Here is a 27,294-nt window from a genome sequence, read left to right as displayed (position 1 = left end):
TGGAGGTGGTGACGGCCCCACGGGGAAGTAAGGTCCGCACCTGCGAGACGGTAAGCATATGGAATTTGTCGCAACGAATGAAGGAATTTAAACGAGACAGGTCCAGGATTACTCTCCGTTTGTCTGAGCCTTTCTTTGGCACGCTGAACAAGCGTCCTTAAAATCTTAAGCGACGTATGCTTTGGATTGCATTCTTTAGTAGCAGATCTTTTGTGAAGGAACGTAGTTCTTCTGTTGGTAGTTGGTACAAGCTGTTCGGTGGAGGAGGTCCCTGTATCCAGCTCCACCCTAGGCCTTTTGAGATGATGCTGGAAGCCCAATCGCTGAACTTCCAACGGTCCCGAAATACAGTATGTACAATCTCCCTCCTACCTGCAGTTTCTCAATGGTTGGAGGATGATTTGCCTCCTCTGCTTCCACGGGAAGACTTGCCTCGCTGGTAACCCCTTCCGCCACCTCGGGCACGAAAGGCACCCCTGGAACCCCTGTGACGCTGGTAGCCACGGAAAGAGCCCTGAGACTCATAAGTGGGGTTAAAGGTGGGGGAGAAGGAAGTCGAGGCGATCTGAGACTGGGGGACCAGGACGTATTGTTCTTGTTGTTGGCCCTTTGAGGTAGAAGGCTGGGCACCTTGAGGAGCAGGTTGGACTGAGACCGGTTGAACCCTGAATTGGGAAGATTGGAAGGGCCTCAATCTCCTCCTACCTCGAATTGGGGTACTAATAGGCTTATATTTCCTCTTTGAAACGAGGCCCCACCTAACCTTGAAGTTTTGGTTGGCTCTAGCTGCCTCGTTAAGGACCGAGTTAACTAAATCCTCTGGGAAAAGATCCGGGCCCCAGACTGGAGCTTTGATGAGCCTATTAGGTTCGTGCCTAATCGTGGCTTCGGATAGGACATGTCGTCGACAACGGGTCCTGGCGTTTGCAAAATCATAGGCGTCAGCCATAAAGTTTTGCAAAAGTGACTTAGTGAGGACCTTAAGGAGGTCCTCCTCGTTGTATGTGGTGATGGTCAATTCGGAAAGGGCAACCGAATTAAGGGATCTGCTGAATCTACACCTCGACTCATATTCCAATTTAATAAGAGACTCCGGGAGTTTGGGAAGCCGTTCGCTGAACTGCGTCGAGGCACAGTCCGGGCTCAACTTACCTACCGAGAAGGTAGCTGGGGCGTTCCGCCAAAATTCATTGTCTCCCGGAAAGAGAAGGGAGGTTAAGTCGGTCTCCCTGAGTTGAGGTAAAGGCTTCTCGTCCTTGATAACCTGAAAGACCGACTCTATGATCTTGGTCGCACATGGGGTAGGGGTCTGGTCGTCGGCCACAAACATAGTATAAGAACTTTTGTAGGCCGTAATCATTGTGTTCAAGCAGTCCCACTCATTGAACACGCGGACCAAGACAGACTGTGCCTGTTCTTTAGGAAAAATAACAGTTTCCTTTGGGACCTTATCTAATCGAATCAGAGCCTCTTCCGTGAGGCGAGCGCGGCCGGGGAAGGGGAATTCAAGACCCGGCGGGTAGAATTCATAATCCGTAAGAGGCCGGGTACCGAAACCTTCGATTGACAACATACCCTCCGAGAAGGGGGCATGCAATGCTAACCTCCAAGGGTTATTCTTATTGAAAGGAGGAAGCTTGGAGGCGTCGGGGACGGGGTATTGCTGTTGTGGCGGTGGCAGCCCCGAGCGCATGAGTCCCTGAACTAGGCTCTCCATGGAAGCTATCCTCTCTTGCGATTGCTGCGTATGAGACGATAGCATCGACTTAAAACGAGCAAACAGTTGCTCTGAAAAATCCACCGCGTTAAATGATTCCGCCGGGGGGGAACAGTTGCCGGAACGGAGGTTACTCCGTGAGAGGTTGAGGGCACAGCAATTGGGTCTTGAGAGACTCTGGTGGAGGAGGATTTAGTCTTCGAGGATGATGATCTCGAAGACTTGTGAGTCTTATATAAAGGCTTACGATGAGCCTTCACCTTGGGGGGAACAGACCGGGGACTGAGATCAGTCCCGGTTGTCCCCGGAAAACCTTGAAAAGAAGAGTGTTCTGAAGTAGAAGAGAAAGCCGGGCTAGGGAGAGGAATATTAGCCCGGGAACCACCTGACTCACCTACGTCCCTACCTGCGTCAGGATCATCCAGAGCCATGGGTTCCACATCAAGGTTGAGGGTAGCGACGTCCTCAGTTAGGGTGCCGCCCGTCTCTTCTTGGTCCGGGGCCAGAAGAAGAGATTCGATCCTCTCGATGATAGGGTCCGTCAACTCTTTGGGGACCGCAGCTGAAGTTTTAGCATGGGGGTAGAGGCGGGAACACCAATCCTCAGAGAGGATATAAGGCTGTTTGGCCTTCACGTTGCGGGCGAACCCGCCAATCCAGATTTTGAGGGTAGCCTGAGCTGTGTCTTTTTCAAGTTGGGTGCTCTGAAAGAGAACAGACTATTAGCGATGGATATTTGTGCCAAAGAAAAAGGGGAGAAGTCCAAGGATTTCGTAGGCACGAAGTGAAAGGCATGCGGGAAGTCCAGAGGACTGTGGCCTTAAAAATAATAAATGTGATTAAAATAAATCATCAAAATCAATTATAACTCCCTACAAGTCTGTATTAATGAAAATGCGCTCACCGAGTCAGATGTTAGAGTGGTCATTTTGTAGCAGACTACACAATTGTCCGGATGCCAAACAGCTAAGTCATCCACTTGAACAGAACAGTGAGCGTGCGAACGACACACGTCATGGCCGCAGGGTTGATGGAGGACAGCGGCACATGCCGTCATCGCACAGCGTACAGTCTGTAAGATAAAAGATACATGAGTATCTTAAAGGAAAGCAAATTAGGGGCCCGGAGGCCCCGGAGCTTAAAATATCTATATATATCAATATCATGATAAAAAAATTTATATATATACATCAAGAATCTTGAATGAAAGCAAATTAGGGGCCCGGAGTGCTTAAATTATCTATATATATCAATATCATGATAAAAATTTTTATATATATACATCAAGTATTTAGAAGGAAAGCAAATTGGGGGAGTGCTTAAATACATCAATATGATAAAAGATTTATTTTGATTGTATTAAGAATAAAAATAAGTCAGACCGTAACCGTGATCATATCAAAAGAGGGAAGGGAAGGTCGAGAACTAGGATCGTATATATAATATATATATGTGACTAATATATAAAGTTAATCCAAGTAATAATGAGTAACGTCGGCTCCGGAGGCTCAACTAAACAACTCGACCAGATGGTAATGTATAAAAGCTACGTCCGGGGATCCCGTAATGAAAGTCTTTATATATATATATATCTATATGAGGTCCGTGAGGTGCGGGACACCATAGAGGGGAAGGGATCTTTAATGGGTCCGTGAAGTGCGGGACCGAGAGGGAGTAGCACGTACAAAACTTAATAAAATAATATAACATGACAAGGTACCACGGACCTAGCAGAAAACTTCCCGTCGATCGTTGACCAAACGAGCGACGGAAAGAAAACGACTACGACCGGGTAGAGTAGTACAAAAGTGTAAGTAATGTACGTTAATGTATAATAATAGCAAGCCTCACAGACCAACGGGAACCGCCCGTGCAAAGAAAGCGAAAGGCCCCGGGAGGGGAACATAACGCAACATAGTGACTCTAACTCGATTGGGAGAGAGAGAGGGAGGTAACCCTGGGGTGGGGTATCGGGCGGGAGGGAGGCTAGGAGTGGGGCGATAGCAAGTATACCAACCTGCCAGACCCACGATTGATATGATCACGCGGAAAGACTAATAACACTATAATAAACATAACACATGGTAAAATAAGATAGGAAGGCATGCTGGATGATAATAATAATAAAAATAACTATACATCAATCGTAAAACAAACGAGGGAACGAACATGAGACAGGAGAAAACCAAGCCTGACGGCGCTGGGAGTAGGCAGGGCTACCAACATAACACAGTCAGTGAAGTGCTAACAAAATGAAAAACTAATACCTGACTCATGAAAGACCCTCGAGCTAATGCAAGAAAAACGAATGACTAAAAATGAGAAGCAAGTCCGTGGCGTGCGGACGTAAATAATCCAAGTCATAATATTAATGGAATAGAAACGCCCGAAGGCGACCAGGCATGCCAACCTAACGAGAATACGCTCTCGTATATCGTAAAAACTGTTATCGTAATAACAGGACATCAATATAATAAATTAATACGGTGTGTGAACCGTGGATACCCAGAAAGTTCATAACGAGAAACAATCAGTATGGAGGACTCATTGAAAAATGTTAAGAACGACACGAGAGAGAGATAGGAGGGAGCCGAGCGCCATGAAAGACCCACGCGGGGTCGTGAAAAATAAAACTGTTATAATATAAGCAAAAAAGGGCAAAGCCCCCTCCAAAATCTCAAAACTCATAGATCTGGTACCTAACTTAGATGGAGTGACAGTGGAGTCCGACATCTTGAGGTAAATCCAGGAAAAACTAGCGAAATTCACACACTGAGGCAAAATAAGTGTTTGATAGCGCGTGCTATACAAAGGAGTGTCGTCACTGGCGTGGGATTGCTAGTAGTAGTAGGATGTTGAACGGCACCTCGCTGTTCAAGGATATTGACAGGAGATATCTAAATGGTGCGAGGCCTCTGGTTATGATTTATTCAGCGCCCCAGTATTATACCGACACCTTATTAAGGTGAGCGAGCTGGGTTCAACCTAGCATTCCTATACAAATTTTTCTCTGGTAAATTCATAGCAGTTTTTACCTTAGAAATGATGTAAAAGGAGCATTTCACTGGGCGGCACGGGTCGGAGCCCAGAAAATATTTTTTTCAAAAAATTACAACTAATTTCTATTGAAACAAAAAGTTTTTTATTTAATCAATTATTCATTGAGAAAATGGCAACATTAGATATTAAAAGCACTTTCAATAGCATGGGTGCATCTGCTTTGCCTCAACCAGTTCTATATTTGGCATTGTTTTGGCGAGCGCAACTCCCATGTCATTTGTGGCTTTTTATCTGTTTCGGGATTTAGTTTTGATGGCAAGTAATGTGGAAAATGCTGTCTCACACTCTTAGGTGGTTGCAAATGGAATCAGCACCTTTAAAGCCAGGTTTGCAACATCGAGATAGGACTGTGCCATTTAAATCCATAAACTGCTACAGGACACTTCACAGAAAATATGTTTTGCACCCCTATCATTAATCAAATCATTAAACTGTTCTTGAATCAAGTTGTCCTCTGAAGGCAGATCATTAATGGAGAGTACAAAAGGGTTATTGATAAACCAATGGTATTTTTCAAAATCTTGTAGGTCAGGAAAATAATGAGAAATATCTGCACATAGCATTGATACGTGGCGTTTCACCACCTCAAGGATATCGTCATCGACGTTGAGCTCATTTTCATCAATATATGTATTTAACTGTGGAAATGGAGCAAAGTTCTTCCTCTCTTTTGAAATGCCATAATTCAAGTTTCATTTTGAAAGCAGTTAATTTCTCATGACAATGTAGCACTGTCATCTCTTTTCCTTGCAGTGCCAAATTAATGGAATTCACGAATTCAAATATATCCACCAAGAATGACCGGCATACAAGAAAGCGGACATCTAAGAATTTTGCGTGCATGTCTGGTTTGTCATCTTTCAAAAATTGCTGCATTTCTTCACATATAAAAACTCTCTTCAAAACTTTCCCTTTGGAAAGCCACCTAACTTCTGAGTGCAACAAGAGTGTTTCAAAACCAGAATCATTTGTTTTTTGCGTAACTCAGAAAATAAACGAGAGTTGAGTGTATTCACTTTATTGAAGTTACCAGCTTTAATCTCTTCACCGAGAACATTGTTAAAGTCATCAGGCACAGTTTTCATTACTAAGGCTTGGCGATGAATAGTACAATGTGTACCAATAATATCTGGGGATTTTTGCTTAACCAAAGCTTGAAACCCAGGACGACAACCAAGCATTGCTGGAGCGCTGTCAGTACACACTCCAATAGCATGTTCCCATTTAATACCATGCGCCTCAAAAAATCTGTCTACTTTGTTAAATATTTCCATTGCAGTTGTTCTGATGTTGAGCATTTCACAAAACAAAAATTCGTCATCTAGGTGCTTTTTATATACATATCGCACATACACGCAAGGATGGGCTAAGTTGGAGACATCTGTGGTTTCATCAAGTTGGATCGCAAAAAATTGAAAGTCGAATTCTGAATCTTTGAGACTACCTGAGACAGTATGTTATCAGACATCTCCGCTATTCGCCTCCTAACAGTATCATTTGACAGAGACGCATGCTTCAGTTTTTTAAGTTCAGAGCTTCCAAGCACATTTGATAGGATATCTTTGCAGCAAGGTAATATTAACTGTTCTCCAATGTTGCAGGGATTTTTGGCAACAGCTATTTTCCTTGAAACCTCATAGGAGGCTTTCAGACCAGCCTTAATGGTTTGCAAAACCATTTCTTTGTGATTAAGACTGGATTTGTGCAATTGATAGGCTTTGCGTTTAAAGAAGGCGACATCTTTGTTCACTGTGGGATGTCTTGTTTCCAAGTGTCTCTAACTTGCTGGGCTTTGGAGAAGTGGATGTCAACACCTCAGAACATAACACACATTATGGTTTATCTTCTCCACTAGACTTCATTACAGTGAAACCTAATTTCAAATGTGAGTCATCATTTCTCATCGTCTTTGGAGCCATTATAAATCTGGGAAGGGGAAAATTTTAATTACAAAAAAGAATGATTTATAGATTTATAGAAATTTAGAAAAGTCAAGCAGGGTGTAATTTTAGATGAGACCCTTGAATGAGATCAGCAATTTTTGTAAGTATTGAATATTTTAGGTGGAATTTTATTAATTTCTTTAAATATTGAAGATTTTGATGGAAATCAAAGCAGTTTCACCTAAAATATTCAACATTTCAATTAAAAAGATTATCTGGTTTCATTCTAGGGTCTCACGTAAAATTACCCCGTCCTAAAGACCTGAAAACTTTTAAGACGAAGAAGTTAATGATAGTTTAATCGTAGCAATAGCACTGTATTTTTTTTGCCAATGACTCGCTATATAACGACCTCAGCTAATTTTGCCACAAAATCTTGGGCTATATATTTAAAAAAATGGAATCTTGAACTATATGTTTTAAAAAAATGGGCACTACCTAACCTTTTATTACTTCTGATATTATTGATTACATACTACCCTTGCAATTTTACCGAAATTTTTTTCTATGTATCGTGAGTAAGTAACGGCGCTAGTGCTGCGGATTATAGTCTTCTCAAGAAGTAAGTCTAAAATGTATTCCTCCGCGGAGTGCCAGTTTTTTTTTTTTTCAATTCCATGCTTCTACTCTTATTCAGGGATTGCCATATAATGAAATAAGAAAACAGTAACAAAAAATCAGTAAGATGAATGTAATTAATCATAAACATTAGTGTTGATAGCTTTGCATCAGGCCACATGAGTGTTTACATCACTGATACAAATGGTGTATGAGCACTAGGCTATGGCCGGTACCACAAAGTATGGAAAAAAAATTTTACTACCAGAACTCCCTCTGCTACAGGCTTGTTTAATCTGGTGATGCTGTTTCTACTTTGGAATCACTGTTGCACCTGTTATCAAAACAATTAAAATATAAACACGGGTTTCACCTCACGTCCAATTAAAACAACTCAAATAAAATCATGCAAACTTGTTAACAACCGCTCATGAGGCCCACAAACACAACACTTCTCTCTCCCTATCCAGAAACTTCAAATTGTACTGCTTTTACTTTCTATTGCTCTCCTATACTTCTTACTCGTATTTCTTTACCTCTTAAATTCGTTAACCTGCTTTATCACACCATGCATTTTATTTGCTAAGAATTTTTTTTTTTAATCTCTTTAATTGCTATATTTTTGTTGTTATTTGGCCAAGCTTTCTTTGTACCAAAGAAAATAACTCAAGGAATAGAAATAATACATACAAACGGAAAAAGGGGGTAAATAAGGGATAGTTTAATGTGCAACGATATAATATCCTTTTCCTAGAACAACGCTGCCATTATGACTTGGTAACAATCCCAAATAAGCTAGCCAACAATTTCAAGTACTGTACTGAGTGGACTCTTCGCGGTCCCCCTGAAACCCCTTCCCGGTCCCATAGGGGACCGTGGACCACAGTTGGAGAACCACTGGTCTAGACATTCCTTGACTAGAGGTAGAGGTAGGCGCACGAACAGTCCATTAGCGTGTAGCCCCTCAACCAGACCTTCCAAACGAACTCGGACCGGATGTGATGATGAGAATGACCATTCCTCGGACAGGTGTCCAGCTAAACCTCCAGTGATTTCACCGCTTAGGGAGTCTTAGCGAAGCGTTCGCCTACGCGACGGTTGGAAACGCATCCCGCTGTGGCACGTTCTCCAACAAGAATAGTTCCTACTCAGAGGCCTCCTGTGCCGACTTCGTCAGACATAGGTTTTTCTCTAAGGCAGCGGGAAGGCGTTAGGCCTTCCTCTTCCTGTGTGGCTCCTAGTGCTCCCGTTGCGAGCACTTGTGCTCATGAATCGCTTCCATTGACGTATAAGACTCTTGATTTTGCGCATGAATCTCAGGATTTCACGAGCAAATCTTGTGATTTCGCGAGCAAATCTTGTGATTTCGTAAGAAAATCTCGTGATTTCGCGAGCAAATCGGCAGTTTTCCCTGAGCAATTCATGAGCAGATGTGTTGTAACTGCGAGGAAGGGCAGTACCAACACCTTCGCCTCAACTCTGCATGCGAGTCCGGAGGTGGATGACCCCTTAGATCCCAAGGACGAGAATCTTCCAAAGGTGGCTAGTCCGAACTATTACTCCGAGCAAGAGAGACGTAAGTTGGAGCATACCTTTTGGCAGGTCCTTGCCTATATGAGGGCCATCAACAGGCTTTGTACTCCTTGTTCCACCATCCAGGAAGGGAAGGATATGGTTTTCGATGAAATGTTCGAGACCCAGCAGCCTTCCAGTTCCATTGCAGCTCTGCCCTGGTCTAAGGGTTTGACAGCCGCCAAAAGGAAAGCTATCGCTTCGATTGTTGGAACTAATAGTTTCTTGAAGGCAGGTTCCTCCTCTCAGTCCCTTCCACTTCCTTTTGTCCTACAAAGGAAGTATTACGAGATCGAAGGGGAACCCCATTCCACCATGTTCCTCAACCTGTTGGTAGAGTCCCTAATGAAGGGTGTCCCAAATCAAACCCTCTCCTCTCTGAATGCCTCCCTCTCGGCAGTTGAGCTCTTGAATATAGAGAGAGGCGCGAAGTACGCCATGCAGGCTGCTTCGTGGCTCAATCTATGGCTAGGATCCTTGGGCTTTATGGTTCGCTCCCACGATCTTTCAAAGGAGTCGACCAAGAAGACTTTGGAGTCTTTCCTGTTGTTAGTTACCCGGACTCTTGAGTTTTTATCGCACCACATCATCAACCTGTGGGTGAATGCCATTCTCAAGAGAAGGGATACCGTCATAGGTAAGTTCCACAAGCAGGTGCCGAAAGTGGAGGTATCCCGGTCGAGGAATTCCATCCTTGAGGGCTCATCTCTCTTCGTTCCGGAAGAGATAGAGACGACTGCTGAGTGATGGAGGAAATCGTCGAACTATTCTTTCCTCCATAGGGCCATGACATCGTGGCCCTATGGTAGACCTTCACAGTCTTCCCGGACTCAGAAAGAACCTTCCTCTTCTCACCCATCAACTTTTAGGGCCTCCAGACCTTCTAAGGTGTTTAAGCAGCCCTTTCTATCCAAAGGCCAGAAAGGGATCAAGTCCTTCAGAGGAAAGAAGGGAGGAAAGGGAGGTGGCCGAGGTGGTCACTCCCAGTAGGAATGGCATTTCTCCTCACCTTCTACCTGTGGGAGGATGCCTAGAGTGCCGCTGGCAGAGGTGGCAGCTCCACAGAGCAGAACTCTGGACAGTCGAAGTGATCGGCCTATATCACGTCCCGTTCATTCAATCTCTCCCTCCTCTGACTCGGGATCCAGTGCATCAAAGCTTTTATGCGAAGGGATCCGCATAGGAGCTGGCCCTCAGGTCCAAGTCCAGACCATGCAGCAGAATGGCGTTCTCCAATAGGTTGCGGATGGGTCTCCAGGCTTTTACAGTCTAATTTTTATGGTAAAAAGGTGACTGAAGGCTGGAGACCAGTCATCGATCTCTCCCCTCTGAACAAGTTTGTTCAACAGACTCAGTTCAGAATGGAGTCAGCAAACACGAGTATCTAATGATTCATACACAAGGAAAAGACATACCAGTTCAAGATTCTATGCTTCGGTCTCGCGACAGCTCCTCACGTTTTCACCAGAGTGTTTGCCCTTGTGTCATCTTGGGCTCACAGGAATGGCATCCGTCTTCTCAGATATCTGGATGACTGGCTGATCCTAGTAGACTTGGAGACGACCCTTCTTTATCACCGAGACATGCTTCTTGAGTTTTGTCAGGACCTGGGGGTTCTAATAAATCGTGACAAGTCATTACTGCAACCGTCGCAAAGACTGGTTTACCTCAGTAAGATCATATACACCGTCCAAGAGAAAGTTTTCCCATTAGACGAAAGAGTAAACAGACTGAAGGAAGTGGCTGCACCCTTCCTTAGAAAAGAAGTTCTTCTAGCTCTTGTTGGTTGAGTCTTTTAAGCCATCTGACCTCTCTTATCTATCTCATTCCAAACAGCTGCCTCAGGATAAGATCATGCACTGGCAGCTGAAGTCCGTGTGGAACCAACACTCTGATCCACTGGACACCCGAGTTCTATAACTCAGGATCAGGTGACGAATTTGAATGGGTGGATGGTAGACGAAATCTTTGATGGGGCCAGAATCTTCTCGTTCCCCCTCCGGATTTGATGGTCTTCACAGATGCATCAAAATCAAGGGTGGGGGCTTCACCTGCTGCACCATACGATCTCCGGCCTTTGGTCAGAGTTGGAAAGGTACCAGCACATAAATCTTCTAGAGATGAGAGCAGCCTACCTTGCTCTTCATCAGTTCCAACAGTTGCTGGCAGGTCACTCTGTGGTGTTAATTAGCGACAACACCCCAGTAGTGGCTTACTTAAACAAACAGGGCGGTACCTTTTCGCAGCCTCTATGCCATCTTGCTCGATTCATTCTAGGCAAAATGAATGTGCTCGCGGACAATATGAGCAGAGCGACTCAGATAGTAGACTCCGATTGGTCTTTGAATCGTCAGATAGCCAACAAAGTTCCAACTTTGTGGGGTTCCCCGACTTGTAGAACTGTTCGCAACATCTCTGAAAATCAAGCTTCCACTGTACTGTTCTCCAGATTCGGACCCTCAGGCTCTATGGCAAGATGCATTTCAACAACGGTGGGACAGCATCGACGTGTACGCCTTTCCCGCGTTTTGTGTGATGAGAAGACTGCTCAACAAGACCAGATCTTCCAAAGATCTAATGATGACCCTTGTAGCTCCGCTATGGCATCATGCAGAGTGGTTTCTGGACCGCCTGCAACTTCTAGTAGATCTACTAAGAGAACTCTCTCCACGACCAGATCCACTCAAACAACCACACGCGAACATCTTTCACAAGACTGAGCATTCGCTTCGACTTCACGCGTGGAGACTATCCAGCGTCTCCTCTCTCAGAAGGGCTTTTCATGACAAGTTGCAGAGCGAATGTCCGGATAATTGCGTAGGTCCTCAGCCTCGATCTACCAGGCAAAAGGGAGAGTATTTCTGTGGTTAGTGTCGTGGAAAGAATATCTCTCCACTCGATGCCAATATTCCAGTAATAGCGGAGTTCCTTGTATACCTTCGGGAGGAAAAGCTCCTTTCAGTCTCAGCGGTGAAAAGCTATTGCTCAGCCTTAAGCCTTACCTTTAAGCTGAAGGGAGTGGATATTTCCTTTTAGTTGGAGCTCTCTTTACTCATAAGAAGTTATGAGATCACTTGCCCCCAGTCAGAGATTAGGCCTCCTCCTTGGAACGTGGTTCACGTCTTGAGATCCTTAAAAGGACCTCTGTACGAACTATTACGTCATGCAACTGACTGAAATATCACTTTGAAGACGGCATTCCTGCTCACTTTAGCCTCGGAAAAGAGAGTCTGTGAACTACATGGCCTCTCATGTGACATAACCCATTCAAGGAGATGGGGGGGAAGTGACACTCGGGTTCATCCCTGAGTTTATTGCTAAAACTCAAAATCCAGGGTTGCTGGACTATAGATTCGAGCCCTTTCAGATTGCGAGTCTTTATTCTGTAACCAATGACCCAGATCAATTGTTGCTTTGCCCAGTGAGGAGTTTGAGATACTATCTTAAACGCACTGCAGCCACACGGCCCTGACTAACATTTCTGTTTGTTAGCTCCGGGAGAGTAAAGAGGAGGATCACCAAAAACATGGTTCCCTCCTGGATTCGCCAAGTAATTGGAAGAGCCTTAGCTCCCGATCCTCCTCAGGCTCATCGACCTGGAGCCCATGATGTCAGGGGAATCGGCACTTCCTTGGCATTCAAGTGCAACTTCTCCGTGCTGCAAGTGCTTCAAGCGGGCGTGTGGAAGAGACAGACCACCTTCACAGCCCATTATTTAAAAGACGTAACCCATAGAAGACTCTATACGTTCACTATCGGTCCTGTGGTGGCTACTTAACAAGTGGTTCAAGATACCCCAGGCTCCTTGATGGACAAGTAGTAGTTGGTTGAGGGCATTGGTTATCCGGGTTAAGACTTGGATAAATGAGAAGAATGCCTGGCTTTCCTTTCTTCATCTTCCCCTCCCTTTTGGTACAGCACCATGGGTCCCTCTGCAACCTGGCTTCAACCTCTGTGGGTAATTATCACTTCCCTTGGGTAGCCTAGTATAAGTTATAGAAATTTTATACTGTCCACATCCCCATTGCTTTCTGTGAGGGAAGCAATGGGATACATCTTGTTTTCCTATATAAACTCAGAAGGTGTTCATACAAGCCAACAACCTCTATTACACTGCATTGTACAGGCCGCTATTATACTCACTTTGTATATTTTAGCGAGGTGTCAAAGTTTCCTCTAGACCACAGTCATATACTGAACTAGGTAAAACTGGGTCAATGTCCATGCCAGATCTAGGACTTCCACCCACCTAAGAGTGAGTCATCCACATAAATATCTGGAGGTTTGTTAGTACTGTATGGGAATAAATGACAAATTTTGAGATAATTTGCATTTTTTCCTAACTAATACAAAACAGGAGTTATTTATATAAATTGGCCTGCCATCACCTGTCCTCCAGAAGTCCTGCCTGCAATCAAAAGTGACATCTCTTATTGCTGTGAGAGTATATATAGAGGCATCTGGGTACCCCACAGCCACCCCAAGCCTACCCGCTCAAGCGCGTAGGCAGGGTTACCACCTCACAATTAAAGTCTAATGGCTGCCTTCCAGGTTCGTATTAGTTAGGGATAAATACAATTTACCTCAGAATTTGTCATCTTTGTCTTAAATGTTTTTTTTTTTTTTCGTATACCTACGAATGCTGATTATTTGTTACTTAAGATTTTAATATATCTGTCTTGAGTGTTGTTTGCAAAGACCTACGAATGCCTGATTAGTAGATACTTAAGATTCTAATGTATTTGTTTTGAGCGTTGTTTGCAAAGACCTACGAATGCCTGATTAGTAGCTACTTTAGACTTTGATGTATTTGTCTTGAATGTTGTTTGCGTAGACCTACGAATGCTCGATTAGTTGTTACTTAAGATTCTAATGTATTTTTGTTGAGTTATTTGCACACTCCTATGAATACCTAATTAGTAGAGACTTAAGATTTTGATGTATTTGTCTTGAGCGTTATTTGCAAAGACCTATGAATGATAGATTAGTGTGTAGATGATTTAAATTTAATCATATTTTTACTATTTCAGCACTTGAACAAGAAATATGATTGCAACGTCCCATTAGTGCTAATGAACTCTTTCAACACTGATGATGATACTCAGAAGGTCATCAGGAAATACCAAGGTTTCCAGGTGAGGTTTTATTAATTTTCTGATGAAAAGAGTCTTTTCAATATCAAACTTACCCGATGATCATATAGCTGCATCCCTGCTGCCCGACAGAAAAAATCTACGGGCGGAATACGCCAGCGATCGCTATACAGGTGGGGGTGTACATCAACAGCGCCATCTGTCAAGTAGGTACTCAAGTACTCGATGTCAACATAGAACCAATTTTCCCTCTGTCGTGCCACAGGCAAGACCTACTAAATACGCCGTCCCTAACTGGATTTGTTTTCACAACGAATTGGTGAAGTACACTATTCCAGTTTTGAGCTTTCGCTATGCAGGGGTTTTATCTTCATTTCAAAACTTGAACTCGTTTTGGATAGATTTAATTATGGCCGACCCTTCCCTTAGACGGAAGTGTTGGTGACGAAGAGAGTATGGACTCTCATTCACTTTTAAATGGCCGACCCTTCCCTTAGACGGAAGTGTGTTTAGGTTTTTGGTAATTTTGCTTAACAAGTTATAGATCTATTTATTTTATATCTCTCCGCCTTTATAGGCCTCTTCGTTTAACTTTCCATTTATTATAAACTTATAAAAATTAATTTTTATGTTTGTTTATATGCGACCTTTCCTAATTGTAGGCGGTCCTTACTTGGAACCGAAGTTAATTAACATTGAGCCCGTCATTTCGTATTTACCTTTTAAGAATTTATACTTTTTTTTAATTTTAATGTTTTTGAAAGAATTTCTTTGATAAGTCTCGTACTGTTTTCAAAGATGAACTAACGTTTAGTTTAGTCTCCGCAGTTGTTGACGTTCAGAACGTTCAACATGCGCTCTATCGTTACGATAGAGAGAGAGTATTTCACGGTTTCACGTTGCAGTAGAGTAAACCGATTCTAGCGTTTCGTTCATTCTTTCTTAGCTTAAATGGTTTAAATTCTAATAAAGGAACTTTTTATTTGGGAAACCTTTCAGTTTTTTCCTTTATCAAATAATATGTTTTAACGATATATAATTGGGCTCTTCTCTCAGGTTCTAAGTCGAGAGAGAAGAGAGAGAGAGATAGAGACGGAGGGAGAGAGAGGAGAATAAACGTTTCGTTCAAGCGGGTAACGTTGTTCTCGTTTTTTTTTTTTTTTTTTTTTTTACTCTTCTCCCTAGTCGCTGTAGGGGAAGAAGGTAAAACGTTTCTAGAGTTTTATTCTTGTTCCCAGGCTTTATGCGGTGAGAGATTTTAAACGTAGTTTATTTGATCTAGTGTTTAGTCTCTTTTCCAGCCACTGAATTCTTTATCTTTAATTATGTTTTTCTGTTGCATTGTAAACTGTTTTCGCAATTACTACCTTTTAATGAAGGATAGGATTGCGTGTTTCAGATAGAAATCAGTTAAAGTTTCGATTTCAGTGAAATAAGTGCTAACAGAAAATCAAAAGTGATAAAGTGATATGCGCAAAGTGTTACAGTGTTGCGTTCGAGGGTTCGTCTGTTCGTGCCAGTTGTTCACCTAGTCCGATACCTCTTACAAGCTCCCAAGCCCAGGGGAGAAGTAATGTCGAAGGACTTATGGGTTCCACAGGCCTTGATCGACGAACAGACGTTTCCCTCGGTGGTTTCGGGTGTATCTACACACGTTGCCGACGTGATCGCCCCACCCACACAAAGACGAGAGAGCCCATTTATTCCTCGTCTGCGGAAGAGGTTTCTCGCAGAAACCATGGACCAATTCTTGCAGCTTTTTAGTGCAAGTCGGTCCCTTCCGCGCAAGTCCAATGGCCTAGGTGTAGCCACTGGGTCAGTTCGGACTCGCTGCAGTCATCCGACGACTGCACACCTCCCAAGAGAGGCAAGGTGGTACCGCAACAGGCAGTAACTCCGTCTGTTGCCGCACCAGCTGTTTTAGACCCTCAGTCACAACGGACAGTAGCTCCGTTTGTTGCCGTCTTTTATAGACCCTAGTGGTCCATGCTGCAGACTATGCAGTCTCAGCTTGCTTCCTTCATGCAGGAGTATCGTGCTGAGAAGGTTGACACTGCACCTGTTAACCTACAACCTGCCACGGTTGTGCGCTCAGCAGATACTGCGGCTGCCTGCTCCCACACTCCACCTGTGAGAGCTCCACCACCGATGCGCAGTCGACCCTGCCAGACGCATGTTCATGCTGCACCCTCCGTTGACATGCGTGAGCTACCGCATCAGCAGTGGGAAGGTGCTGTAAAGCTGCCGTGTTTTGACACAATGCGGCATGCTCCGCAACCCACGGCAGTCCCTCCCACGCACCAGCACTCCGCTTTTGTTGTTGCCAGCTCCCACACTCCGACTGCGGAGAAGGTTGATGATGCACCCGTTGGCCTACAGCCTGCCACGGTTGTACGCCCAGCATGGCTGCCTGCTCCCACACTCTTGTTGTGAGAGCTCCTCCACCCATGCGCAGTCGACCCTGCCAGACGCATGCTGACTCCCACAGACACACGGAGCACTCCGTTGCCGTGCGTGAGCTACCACAAGCTGCCGTGTTTTGACACGGTGTGTCAGCCTCCGCAACCCACTGTGGTTACCGCCACTCGCCCGCAGCAGACTAGTCAGTCAGGAGTTGAGGCTTCCCCACACAGCTTTGGTTGTTGCCAGCTCACAGACTGTCAAGCAGTTACATGACGTTGCCTTCTGGTCTGCTACTATGCACCAGTGCTGTATGTCCTCACGCTCCTGTTGTGGTTGACAGTTCAGTTTTTGACAGTTCACAGACTGTCAAGCAGTTACATAACGTTGCCTTCTGGTCTGCTGCTTATGCACCAGTGAAACCCTCACTGAGATAACCTAGCTTTTCTCGGACATGGTTCCTGTAGATGAGAAAGTGCTGTTCTCCCTCCTTCTGATATTCCCTTGAGGACTCTGTCATTTGGAGAGGAGCCTTAAGCTGCTTAGCCTCCTATGGACTTTAATTAAAGCATAACATGCTTCCAGGGATGGTAAATGGTTCCGCTTCAGTCGCTAATCCCGTCTGTTGCCACACCTGCTCCCATAGACCCTAATGGGCTTTGTTGCAAGACATGCAGTCCAAGCTTAGTCCTTGTAGAGGATTTTTTACGGAGAAGAACCTTCTAGCCAACAACCTTCCTACCGGTTGGTTGTACGCCCTGTTGACGCTGAGGTATCCTACTCACGTCCGCCAGTTGAGATGGTTCCTCCACCGGTGCGACCCAGTGTGGGTTGCCAGTCGCACGTTGACGTTAAGCAACTCTCGGAGGTGGTTATGGACGTTCAGTGTGTCACTAGGAAGACGTTCAACAACCAGCAGAGGTGACTTGTTGTGACGCAGTGCGGCAACCTCAGCAACCCAGTAGGGGGTTGTCTGCACAACCCAGACAGTCTAGACAGTTTCGGGTTGTCGCTGTACTTCCTCGCGTCCCCATGGTTGACAGTTCACAGACTGTGCAGCAGTACCATGATCTTGTGTCCGGCTCCGTCACGCATCCACCAGTGCGACCGGATTCAGCGAGTCAGTCGTTGCCCACTCCGTTGCCGTTTCCTCATCAGTTTCGGATGAGGAACCCTCTGATGGGGACATGGCTGAACAAGACAATCATCCCCCAGCCATGCTATCCATCCAGAAGATGCTGAAGAAGGAACACGGCCCTGTCAGGCTGTGGATGAGTCTGGTTAGGACACTGTCATCCGTGGTTCAATTGGTGTCTCTTGGAAGACTACACCTCCGTCCTCTTCGGTATCATCTAGCTCTTCACTGGAAAAGGACAAGACGCTAGAAGCGGTCTCGATCCCGGTTTCCGGAAAGATAGTTTAGTCTGACTTGATGAAAGGACTTTATCAACCTTTGAAAGGGTCTTCCCCTGACTGTTCAGACTCCCAACCACGTTCTCTTCTCAGACGCATCGGACGTAGGCTGGGGTGCGTCCTTAGGCGGTAGGGAATGCTCGGGATTATGGAACTCGAGTCAAAGGTCAATGCATTTCAACTGCAAGAAGCTTCTGGCAGTACGTCTGACCTGGAAAAGCTTCAGGTCTCTCCTTCAAGGCAAAGTGGTGGAGGTGAACACGGTCAACTCCGTGCTTTGATGTACATCTCCTAGCAAGGAGGGACCTACTCTCTGACATGGTACGAGTTCGCAAGTGACCTCCTCTCCTGTTCAACAGGTCTAGACTTTTCACTAGTAACGAGTTTCATCCAAGGCAACTTGAATGTCTTAGCAGATTGTCTCAGTAGGAAGGGACAATAATTCCAACACATTGGACCCTCCACAAGGATGTATGCAAGAGACTTTGGGTCACCTGGGGCCAGCCAACCATAGATCTCTTCGCAATCTCGATGTCCAAGAGGCTCTCAATACTTTGCTCACCTATCCCGGACCCAGCAGTAGTTCTTATAGATGCCTTTCACTAGATTGGTCTCATCTAGATCTATATGCATTCCCTCCGTTCTAGATTGTCAACAAGGTACTGCAGAAGTTCGCCTCTCACGAAGGGACAAAGTTGACTCTAGTTGCTTCCCTCTGGCCCGCGAGAGAATAACTTACCGAGGTACTTCGATGGCTAGTAGACGTTCCCAGAACACTTCCCCTAAGGGTGGACCTGCTACGTCTGCCACGCGTAAAGAAGGTACTCCAAGGCCTCCACGCTCTTCGTCTGACTGCCTTCAGAATATCGAAAGACTCTCGAGAACTAGAGGTTTTTCGAAGGAGGCAACCAGAGCGATTGCTAGAGCAAGGAGAACATCCACCCTTAGAGTCTACCAATCGAAGTGGGAAATCTTCCGAAACTGGTGCAAGTCAGTATCCATATCCTCGACCAGTACCTCTGTAACTCAAATAGCTGACTTCCTCTTATATCTGAGGAAAGAGCGATCTCTTTCAGCTCCCACTATCAAGGGTTACAGAAGCATGTTGGCATCAGTCTTCCGTCACGGAGGCTTAGATCTTTCCAACAATAAAGATCTACAGGACCTCCTTAAGTCTTTTGAGACCACGAAGGAGCGTCGTTTGGTTACACCTGGTTGGAATTTAGACGTGGTTCTAAGATTCCTTATGTCAGACAGGTTCGAACCACTTCAATCAGCCTCCCTGAAAGATCTCACCTTTAAGACTCTTTGCCTGATATGCTTAACCACAGCTAAAAGAGTCAGTGAGATTCATGCCTTCAGCAAGAACATCGGATTCTCATCCGAAACGGCTACATGTTCTACATCTTGGTTTTCTAGCCAAACACGAGCTGCCTTCTCGGCCTTGACCAATATCGTTCGATATTCCAAACTTATCGTATGGTTGGAAATGAACTAGAAAGAGTATTATGTCCTGTAAGAGCTCTTAAGTTCTATTTTAAAACCTTTACGAGGCCCGTCTGAAGCTTTATGGTGTTCAGTTAAGAATCCATCTTTGCCTATGTCAGAGAATTCTTTTTCCTATTTTATCAGACTGTTAATACGAGAAGCTCATTCCCTTCTGAATGAGGAAGACCAAGCTTGGCTGAAGGTAAGGACACACGAAGTTAGAGCTGTCACAACTTCCGTGGCCTTTAAACTAATAGATCTCTGCAAAATATATTCGACGCAACCTATTGGAAAAGCAAATCAGTGTTCGCGTCTTTTATCTTAAGAATGTCCAGTCTCTTTACGAGAACTGCTACACTCTGGGACCATTCGTAGCAACGAGTGCAGTAGTGGTGGGGGCTCCACCACTACAATTCCCTAATTCCAGAACCTTTTTAATCTTTCTCTTGAAATATTTTTGGGTTGTCCGGAAGGCTAAGAAGCCTTTCACATCCTACTTGATTTGGCGGGTGGTCAAAATCATTTCTTGAGAAGCGCCTAGATTAGAGGTTTTGATGAGGACCTTTAGTATGGGTTGCAACCCTTCATACTTCAGCTCCTAGGAGTCGCTCAGCATCCTTTGAGGATCGCGAGGCTCAGTAAGGAAGACGTACTTAAAAAGGCAGAGTAATTGTTCAAGTCGTCTTCCTTACCAGGTACTTATTTATTTTATGCTTGTTATTTTGAATAACTGCTAAAATAAAATACGGAATACTTAGCTCATAATGTCAACTTGTAATGCTGGTCTCTACCCACCCCCCTGGGTGTGAATCAGCTATATGATCATCGGGTAAGTTTGATATTGAAAAATGTTATTTTCCTTAGTAAAATAAATTTTTGAATATACTTACCCGATGATCATAAATTAAAGGACCCACCCTTCCTCCCCAATAGAGAACCAGTGGGACAGAGGAGAAAATTGGTTCTATGTTGACATCGAGTACTTGAGTACCTACTTGACAGATGGCGCTGTTGATGTACACCCCCACCTGTATAGCGATCGCTGGCGTATTCCGCCCGTAGATTTTTTCTGTCGGGCAGCAGGGATGCAGCTATATGATCATCGGGTAAGTATATTCAAAAATTTATTTTACTAAGGAAAATAACATATTTCAACCTTCTTGTTATTGACAATCAAGGTTATTTATCCTCATTAAGGGAATGTTTCGGTAGTATTTTTGCATCTCCAAGTACTATTGGTATGATTTGTGTGTTGGGATTATTTTGATTTTTATTCCAAACCTAATTTTTTGCAAAATTTTCACTATCACAGATATCTATTCACGATATTTTAAAAATCCAAGTTGCTTTACATTGATATTTCTTAGATAATTCAGCCTCCATATCATAAAATGTTAGTTAATTGTATTTTATCTTGAAGAATTTAATAACTTAAAATTTTACCTGTAAGAAGAATTTATTTATTTACTCATCTGAAAAGTGTGATTTTCTGTAGACAGACATTTCAGTGAGATATTCGAAATATTATTCTTGATAGGAATGATGAGAATATTTTAGAACTTCCTCACTTCTTAAAGGTTGTTGATAAAGTAAGTCAGCAACCTGAAAAAACAGTGAAATAATTAAATTGAATATATTTTCACCCAAATTACAGTATTTCTGTGTTGCATGTATCTAATTATTATACAGGGTATATGGAAACTCAATTGATATTTAAGTTTATAAAACTTGATAAGATTCTTTTATAATGTGAAATAAAGTAAAAAAGTAATTTTCTTTACTTTTCATGAAATTATTTCTCTCTCTCTCTCTCTCTCTCTCTCTCTCTCTCTCTCTCTCTCTCTCTCTCTCTCTCTCTCTCTCTCTCTCTCTCTCTCTCTCTCCTTCCTTTTCCAGCTATCATGTTTTGTCTGTGATTTGAATAGTGAAATCATGTCAAAGTAGGAAGCATAATAGGTTTCATATCCCCTTTAGTTTTTCTGTCTGCTCTTTTTTTAAATATTTAACTTAGCCGGTGAATATATAATAGCTGCAACTCTGTTGCTCGACAGACACATACATAAAAAACTCGCGAGCGATCGCTATGCAGGTTGCGGGTGTGCCCACCAGTGCCAACTGTCGGCCAGATACCACTCTCGGATGTAAACAAAACCTTCAATTTCTTCTCTGTCGACGTGTCGACAAGACGTACTTTTACTCGCTGTAGAACCTGGAGTTTTTCCCATCATATTTGGTGAAGTACTTTAATTTGGTTTGAGCTTTCGCAGTACAGGTGTTTTTCTTCAAAATAATCCTTGAACTCTTTTTTGAATCGGATTAATTGTTGATGACTTAGATCGTTTTTTGGAATTTTCCCTTGACTAATTCAAAATGGCTGACCCTTCTCAAGTTCCCAAGTTTCGAAAGTGTAATGCTAGGGACTGTAAGAGGCGTCTTCCAAAGGCTTCTCTCGACCCTCACACTGTTTGTTCCAATTGTCGGGGTAAAACCTGTCAATTGGGAGATCGGTGTGAGGAATGCGTGGGCCTTTCGGAATTCAATTGGATCGAATTTGATAAATATACACGCAGACTAGAGAGAGATAGGGTAAGGAGAAGTTCTTCTAGGTCTGTAGATTTTTCCTCTCCACATGCCCCTGAACCTAATCCTTCCCCTGTAGTGGTTGTTCCTAACCCCCCTCCTAGCACTCAGGAACCGTCTATGCAAGACATGATGCGTGCTATTCATGCCTTGGGGGAGAGAGTTGAGGCTTTAGCAAGTGACCGGAATCAACTCATGGCGGACGTGAAGGAACTCAAGTGCCAAAGTGCCACGGCGGAAAGTGTCAAAGTGCCTAGTGTTACGCAAAGTGTTGTGAACAGTGTTGCGACCGAGGGTTCGTCTGTTCGTGCCTGTCGTCCACCTAGTCCGGGACCTCTTGCAAGCTCCCAAGCCCAGGGGAGAAGCAATGTCGTACGACTTATGGGTTCGAGAGGCCTTGATCAGCGAACAGACGTTCCCTCTTTGGTATCAGGCGTATCTCGTCAAGATCGCCCCTACCAAAAGACGAGAGAGCCCTTTTTTACCTCGTCGTCCGAAGGTGTTTCACGTAAGAAACCTTGGACCAAGGTCTCTAGACCTTTAAAACGTAAGTCGGTCCCTTCAGGACAAGTCCAACGTCCCGGATGTAGCCACTGGGACAGTTCGGACCCGTTGCCGTCATCTGATGACTGCTCGCCGCCTAAGAGTGGCAAAGTTGTGCCGTCTCATTCGCTAACCCCGTCTGTTACCGCACCTGCTTCCGTAGACCCTAAATGGGTGTTACTGCAAGACATGCAGTCTAAGCTTGCGTCCTTGATGGAGGACTACAACGCTGAGAAGGTTTCCGTTGAACCTACTGGCCATCAGCCATCCAAGCGTTCTGTTGTGCGTCCTGTTGACGTGGATGTAGCTTTCTCGCGTCAACCAGTTGGGGTGGTACCTCCACCGATGCGACCCAGTGTGGATTTCCAGCCGCACGTTGACGTTAGGCAACGCACTGATGCGATTGGTGACGTTCAGGACGTTCATCAACCATCAGAGTTGACTTGTTTTGACGCGGTGCGTCAACCTCCGCAACCCGGTATGGTGTTGACTGCACAACCCAGACGGTCTAAACAGTCTCGGGTGGACGCTGTGCGTCCTCGCGCACCTGTTGTTGTTGACAGTTCCCAGACTGTTCAGCAGTTCCAGGACGCTGCGTCCGGCTCCGTCACGTATGCACCAGTGCGACCGGACTCTGCGAGTCAAACGTTGCCTACACCTTTGCCGTTTTCTCATCAGTTATCGGATGAGGAACTGCCAGATGAGGACGTTGCTGAACCACAGCCTGAGGATCAGCCTTCAGAATTAGATGAGCCTAAAGCAGTTCAACCATCCTTGAACTTTAGAAAAGTCATGGTTGTTTTTAAAGAGTTGTTCCCTGATCACTTTATTTCTGTGGCTCCTCGTTCGCCGCCGTCCGAGTTTGTCTTAGGCGTTCCTGCTACCATGCCTGCCTTTACGAAACTCGTTCTCTCTCGCTCATCCAAGAGAGCTTTACGACTGTTAGGCGATTGGTTAGAGACCAAGAGGAGTTTAGGGAAGACGGCATTTGCCTTCCCCCCATCTAAACTCTCGTCTAGATCGAGCGTCTGGTATGCCAAGGGAGAAGTTCTCGGCTTGGGAGTTCCTGCCTCTGCCCAGGGCGACTTCTCAAGTCTTGTAGACTCTCCCCGCCGCCTTGCCATGAGACGCTCGAAGATTAGTTGGTCACCCTCGGACCTGGACCACCTTCTTAAAGGCATATTTAGGGCGTTTGAAGTCTTTAACTTCCTGGACTGGTGTTTGGGAGCCCTGAGTAGGAAAATCTCATCTGCCGATAGGGATGTTTCCTTACTCATTATGTCCTGCATGGACAAGGCCGTCCGCGATGGGTCCAACGAGCTTGCCGCTTCATTCACGTCCGGAGTCCTTAAGAAACGAGAGTCTCTGTGCTCTTTTCTGTCAGCAGGAGTGACGCCATGCCAAAGATCTGAGCTACTCTTTGTGCCCTTGTCTAAGTGCTTGTTTCCTGAAGTCTTGGTTAAGGAAATTGCCTTGTCTTTAGTGCAGAAGGACACCCACAATTTAGTTGCGTCCTCGGCTCGCAAAGCTCCCCCTTTGCCTGCCTTGTCTGCTAGACCTAGGATAGACACTGCAGCGTCCAGGTTTATCCCGCCCTTTCGTGGCAGAGCCTCCAGCAGGGGAGGTGCTCGTGCCGAAGGGAAGAGAGGAAAGAGGAAAGGATCCAAGTCCTCTAAGGGCAGAGTCTGACTGCCCGCAACTTCAGACAGCAGTAGGTGCCAGACTCAAGAACTTCTGGCAAGCCTGGGAGAAGAGAGGCGCAGATCAACAATCTGTGAGGTTGCTCAGAGAGGGGTACAAAATCCCTTTTGTACGCGGACCTCCTCTAGCGACGTCCCCCATCGATCTCTCTCCCAGGTACCGAGAGGAAGAAAAGAGACAAGCCCTGAAACTGGAAGTGTCTCTTTTGCTAGAGAAGGGAGCGGTGGTCAAAGTCTCGGACCTTCAATCACCGGGGTTTTACAACCGTCTCTTCCTAGTATCAAAGAAGACAGGAGGTTGGAGACCGGTGCTAGACGTCAGTGCTCTGAATGTCTTTGTCACAAAGACGAAGTTTACCATGGAGACCACAAAGTCAGTACTAGCAGCGGTCAGAAAGGGAGACTGGATGGTCTCTCTAGACCTAAGGGACGCTTACTTCCACATCCCCATTCACTCAGACTCCCAACCTTTTCTGAGATTCGTCTTCGACGATGTGGTGTACCAGTTTCGGGCCCTGTGCTTTGGCCTAAGCACAGCTCCTCTCGTGTTTACGAGGCTTATGAGGAATGTGGCAAAATTCCTCCATTTATCGGACATCCGAGCCTCCCTTTATTTGGACGACTGGCTTCTCAGAGCCTCTTCCAGTCATCGCTGTCTGAAGGATCTCAATTGGACTCTAGATCTGACCAAGGAATTGGGACTCCTAGTCAACTTGGAAAAGTCACAGCTGGTCCCATCCCAAACTATTCTGTATTTAGGGATGGAGATTCACAGTCTAGTTTTTCGGGCTTTTCCGTCGGCCCCCAGAATAGATCAAGCCCTGCTCGTCATCCAGAAGATGTTGAAGAAAGAACGCTGCTCAGTCAGGCTTTGGACGAGTCTGGTAGGAACGCTATCATCCCTGGAGCAATTTGTCTCGCTAGGAAGGCTACACCTCCGACCTCTACAATTCCATCTGGCTTTTCACTGGAAAAAGGACAAGACGCTAGAGGCGGTCTCGATCCCGATTTCCGAAAAGATAAAGACTTGTCTGACTTGGTGGAAGGACAATATCAGCCTACGAGAGGGTCTTCCCCTGGCAGTTCAGAAACCCAACCACGTTCTCTTCTCGGACGCATCGGACTTGGGCTGGGGCGCGACGCTGGACGGTCGGGAATGCTCAGGTCTGTGGAACTCGAGTCAGAGGAGCATGCATATCAACAGCAAGGAGCTTTTGGCGGTTCATCTGGCCTTGATAAGCTTCGAGAATCTCCTTCAAGGCAAGGTGGTGGAGGTCAACTCGGACAACACCACGGCCTTGGCGTACATTTCCAAACAGGGAGGTACCCACTCATTGACTCTGTACGAGATCGCAAGGGACCTGCTCATCTGGTCAAAAGATCGAGGCATCTCCCTAGTAACGAGGTTCATCCAGGGCGACTTGAACGTCCTAGCGGATTGTCTCAGTCGGAAAGGTCAAGTAATTCCAACCGAATGGACCCTCCACAAGGTTGTGTGCAAGAGACTTTGGGCGGCTTGGGGTCAACCCACCATAGATCTCTTTGCAACCTCGCTGACCAAGAGGCTTCCAATCTATTGCTCTCCAGTCCCAGACCCAGCAGCAATACATATAGATGCCTTCCTCCTAGATTGGTCACACCTAGATCTTTACGCATTCCCACCATTCAAGATTGTCAACAAGGTACTGCAGAAATTCGCCTCTCACGAAGGGACAAGGTTGACGTTAGTTGCTCCCCTCTGGCCCGCGAGAGAATGGTTCACCGAGGTACTTCGATGGCTGGTAGACGTTCCCAGAAGTCTTCCTCTAAGAGTAGACCTTCTACGTCAGCCACACGTAAAGAAGGTACACCAAAGCCTCCACGCTCTTCGTCTGACTGCCTTCAGACTATCGAAAGACTCCCGAGAGCTAGAGGCTTTTCGAAGGAGGCAGCCAGTGCGATTGCTAGAGCGAGGAGAGCGTCTACCATTAGAGTTTACCAATCGAAGTGGGAAGTCTTCCGAGACTGGTGCAAGTCAGTTTCCGTATCCTCGTCCAGTACCTCTGTAGCCCAAATAGCTGATTTTCTCTTATACCTGAGAAAAGTTCGCTCCCTTTCAGCTCCTACGATCAAGGGCTACAGAAGCATGTTGGCCTCGGTCTTCCGGCATAGAGGCTTAGATCTTTCCAACAATAAAGATCTGCAAGACCTCCTTAAGTCTTTTGAGACCTCTAAGGAACGTCGTTTGGCTACACCTGGGTGGAATTTAGACGTGGTCCTAAGATTCCTCATGTCAGACAGGTTTGAGCCTTTACATTCAGCCTCCCTGAAAGATCTCACTCTTAAGACTCTTTTCCTGGTATGCTTGGCCTCGGCTAAAAGAGTCAGTGAGCTTCATGCCTTCAGCAAGAACATCGGGTTTTCGTCAGAAAAAGCTACTTGTTCTCTGCAGCTTGGTTTCCTAGCCAAGAATGAGCTACCTTCTCGTCCTTGGCCTAAATCTTTCGATATTCCTAGCTTATCGGAGATCGTAGGCAATGAACTAGAAAGAGTATTATGCCCTGTTAGAGCTCTTAAGTTCTACTTAACTCGTACTAAACCTTTACGAGGCCAATCTGAAGCGTTATGGTGTTCGGTTAAGAAACCATCCTTGCCTATGTCAAAGAATACTTTGTCATATTTTATCAGATTGTTAATACGAGAAGCTCATTCACACTTGAGTGAGGAAGACCGATCTTTGCTTAAGGTTAAGACGCAAGAGGTTAGAGCTGTAGCAACTTCCGTGGCCTTTAAGCAAAATAGATCTCTGCAAAGTATCATGGACGCAACCTATTGGAGGAGCAAGTCAGTGTTCGCGTCATTTTACTTGAAAGATGTCCAGACTCTTTACGAGAACTGCTACACACTGGGACCATTCGTAGCAGCGAGTGCAGTAGTGGGTGAGGGCTCAACCACTACAATTCCCTAATTCCATATCCTTTTAATCTGTCTCTTGAAATGTTTTTTAATGTTGTTTTTATGGGTTGTCCGGAAGGCTAAGAAGCCTTTCGCATCCTGGTTGATTTGGCGGGTGGTCAAAGTCATTTCTTGAGAGCGCCCAGATTAGGGGTTTGATGAGGTCCTGTTAGTATGGGTTGCAGCCCTTGATACTTCAGCTCCTGGGAGTCTGTCAGCATCCTAAGAGGATCGCTGGGCTCCGTAAGGAAGACGTACTTACAAGGCAGAGTAATCGTCTAAGTCGACTTCCT

General features: G+C 45.2%; 1 protein-coding gene across 9 annotated transcripts in view; it reads left to right on the top strand.

Moving 5' to 3' along the window:
* LOC137641335 (UTP--glucose-1-phosphate uridylyltransferase-like) overlaps nucleotides 1-27,294 on the top strand; it is a 238,799-nt gene that overhangs the window by 140,707 nt on the left and 70,798 nt on the right. For all 9 annotated transcript variants that reach the window (XM_068373782.1, XM_068373787.1, XM_068373790.1 and 6 more), the window contains one exon: nucleotides 13,881-13,985. In XM_068373782.1, coding sequence (XP_068229883.1) covers nucleotides 13,881-13,985 — 105 coding nt within the window. The remainder of the gene's footprint in view (nucleotides 1-13,880; nucleotides 13,986-27,294) is intronic.

Source organism: Palaemon carinicauda, chromosome 5, assembly GCF_036898095.1.
Source record: "Palaemon carinicauda isolate YSFRI2023 chromosome 5, ASM3689809v2, whole genome shotgun sequence".
NCBI classification, from domain to species: Eukaryota; Metazoa; Arthropoda; class Malacostraca; order Decapoda; family Palaemonidae; genus Palaemon; species Palaemon carinicauda.
Note: the sequence above shows the minus strand (reverse complement) of the source record. Positions and strands in the feature narration are given on the sequence as shown.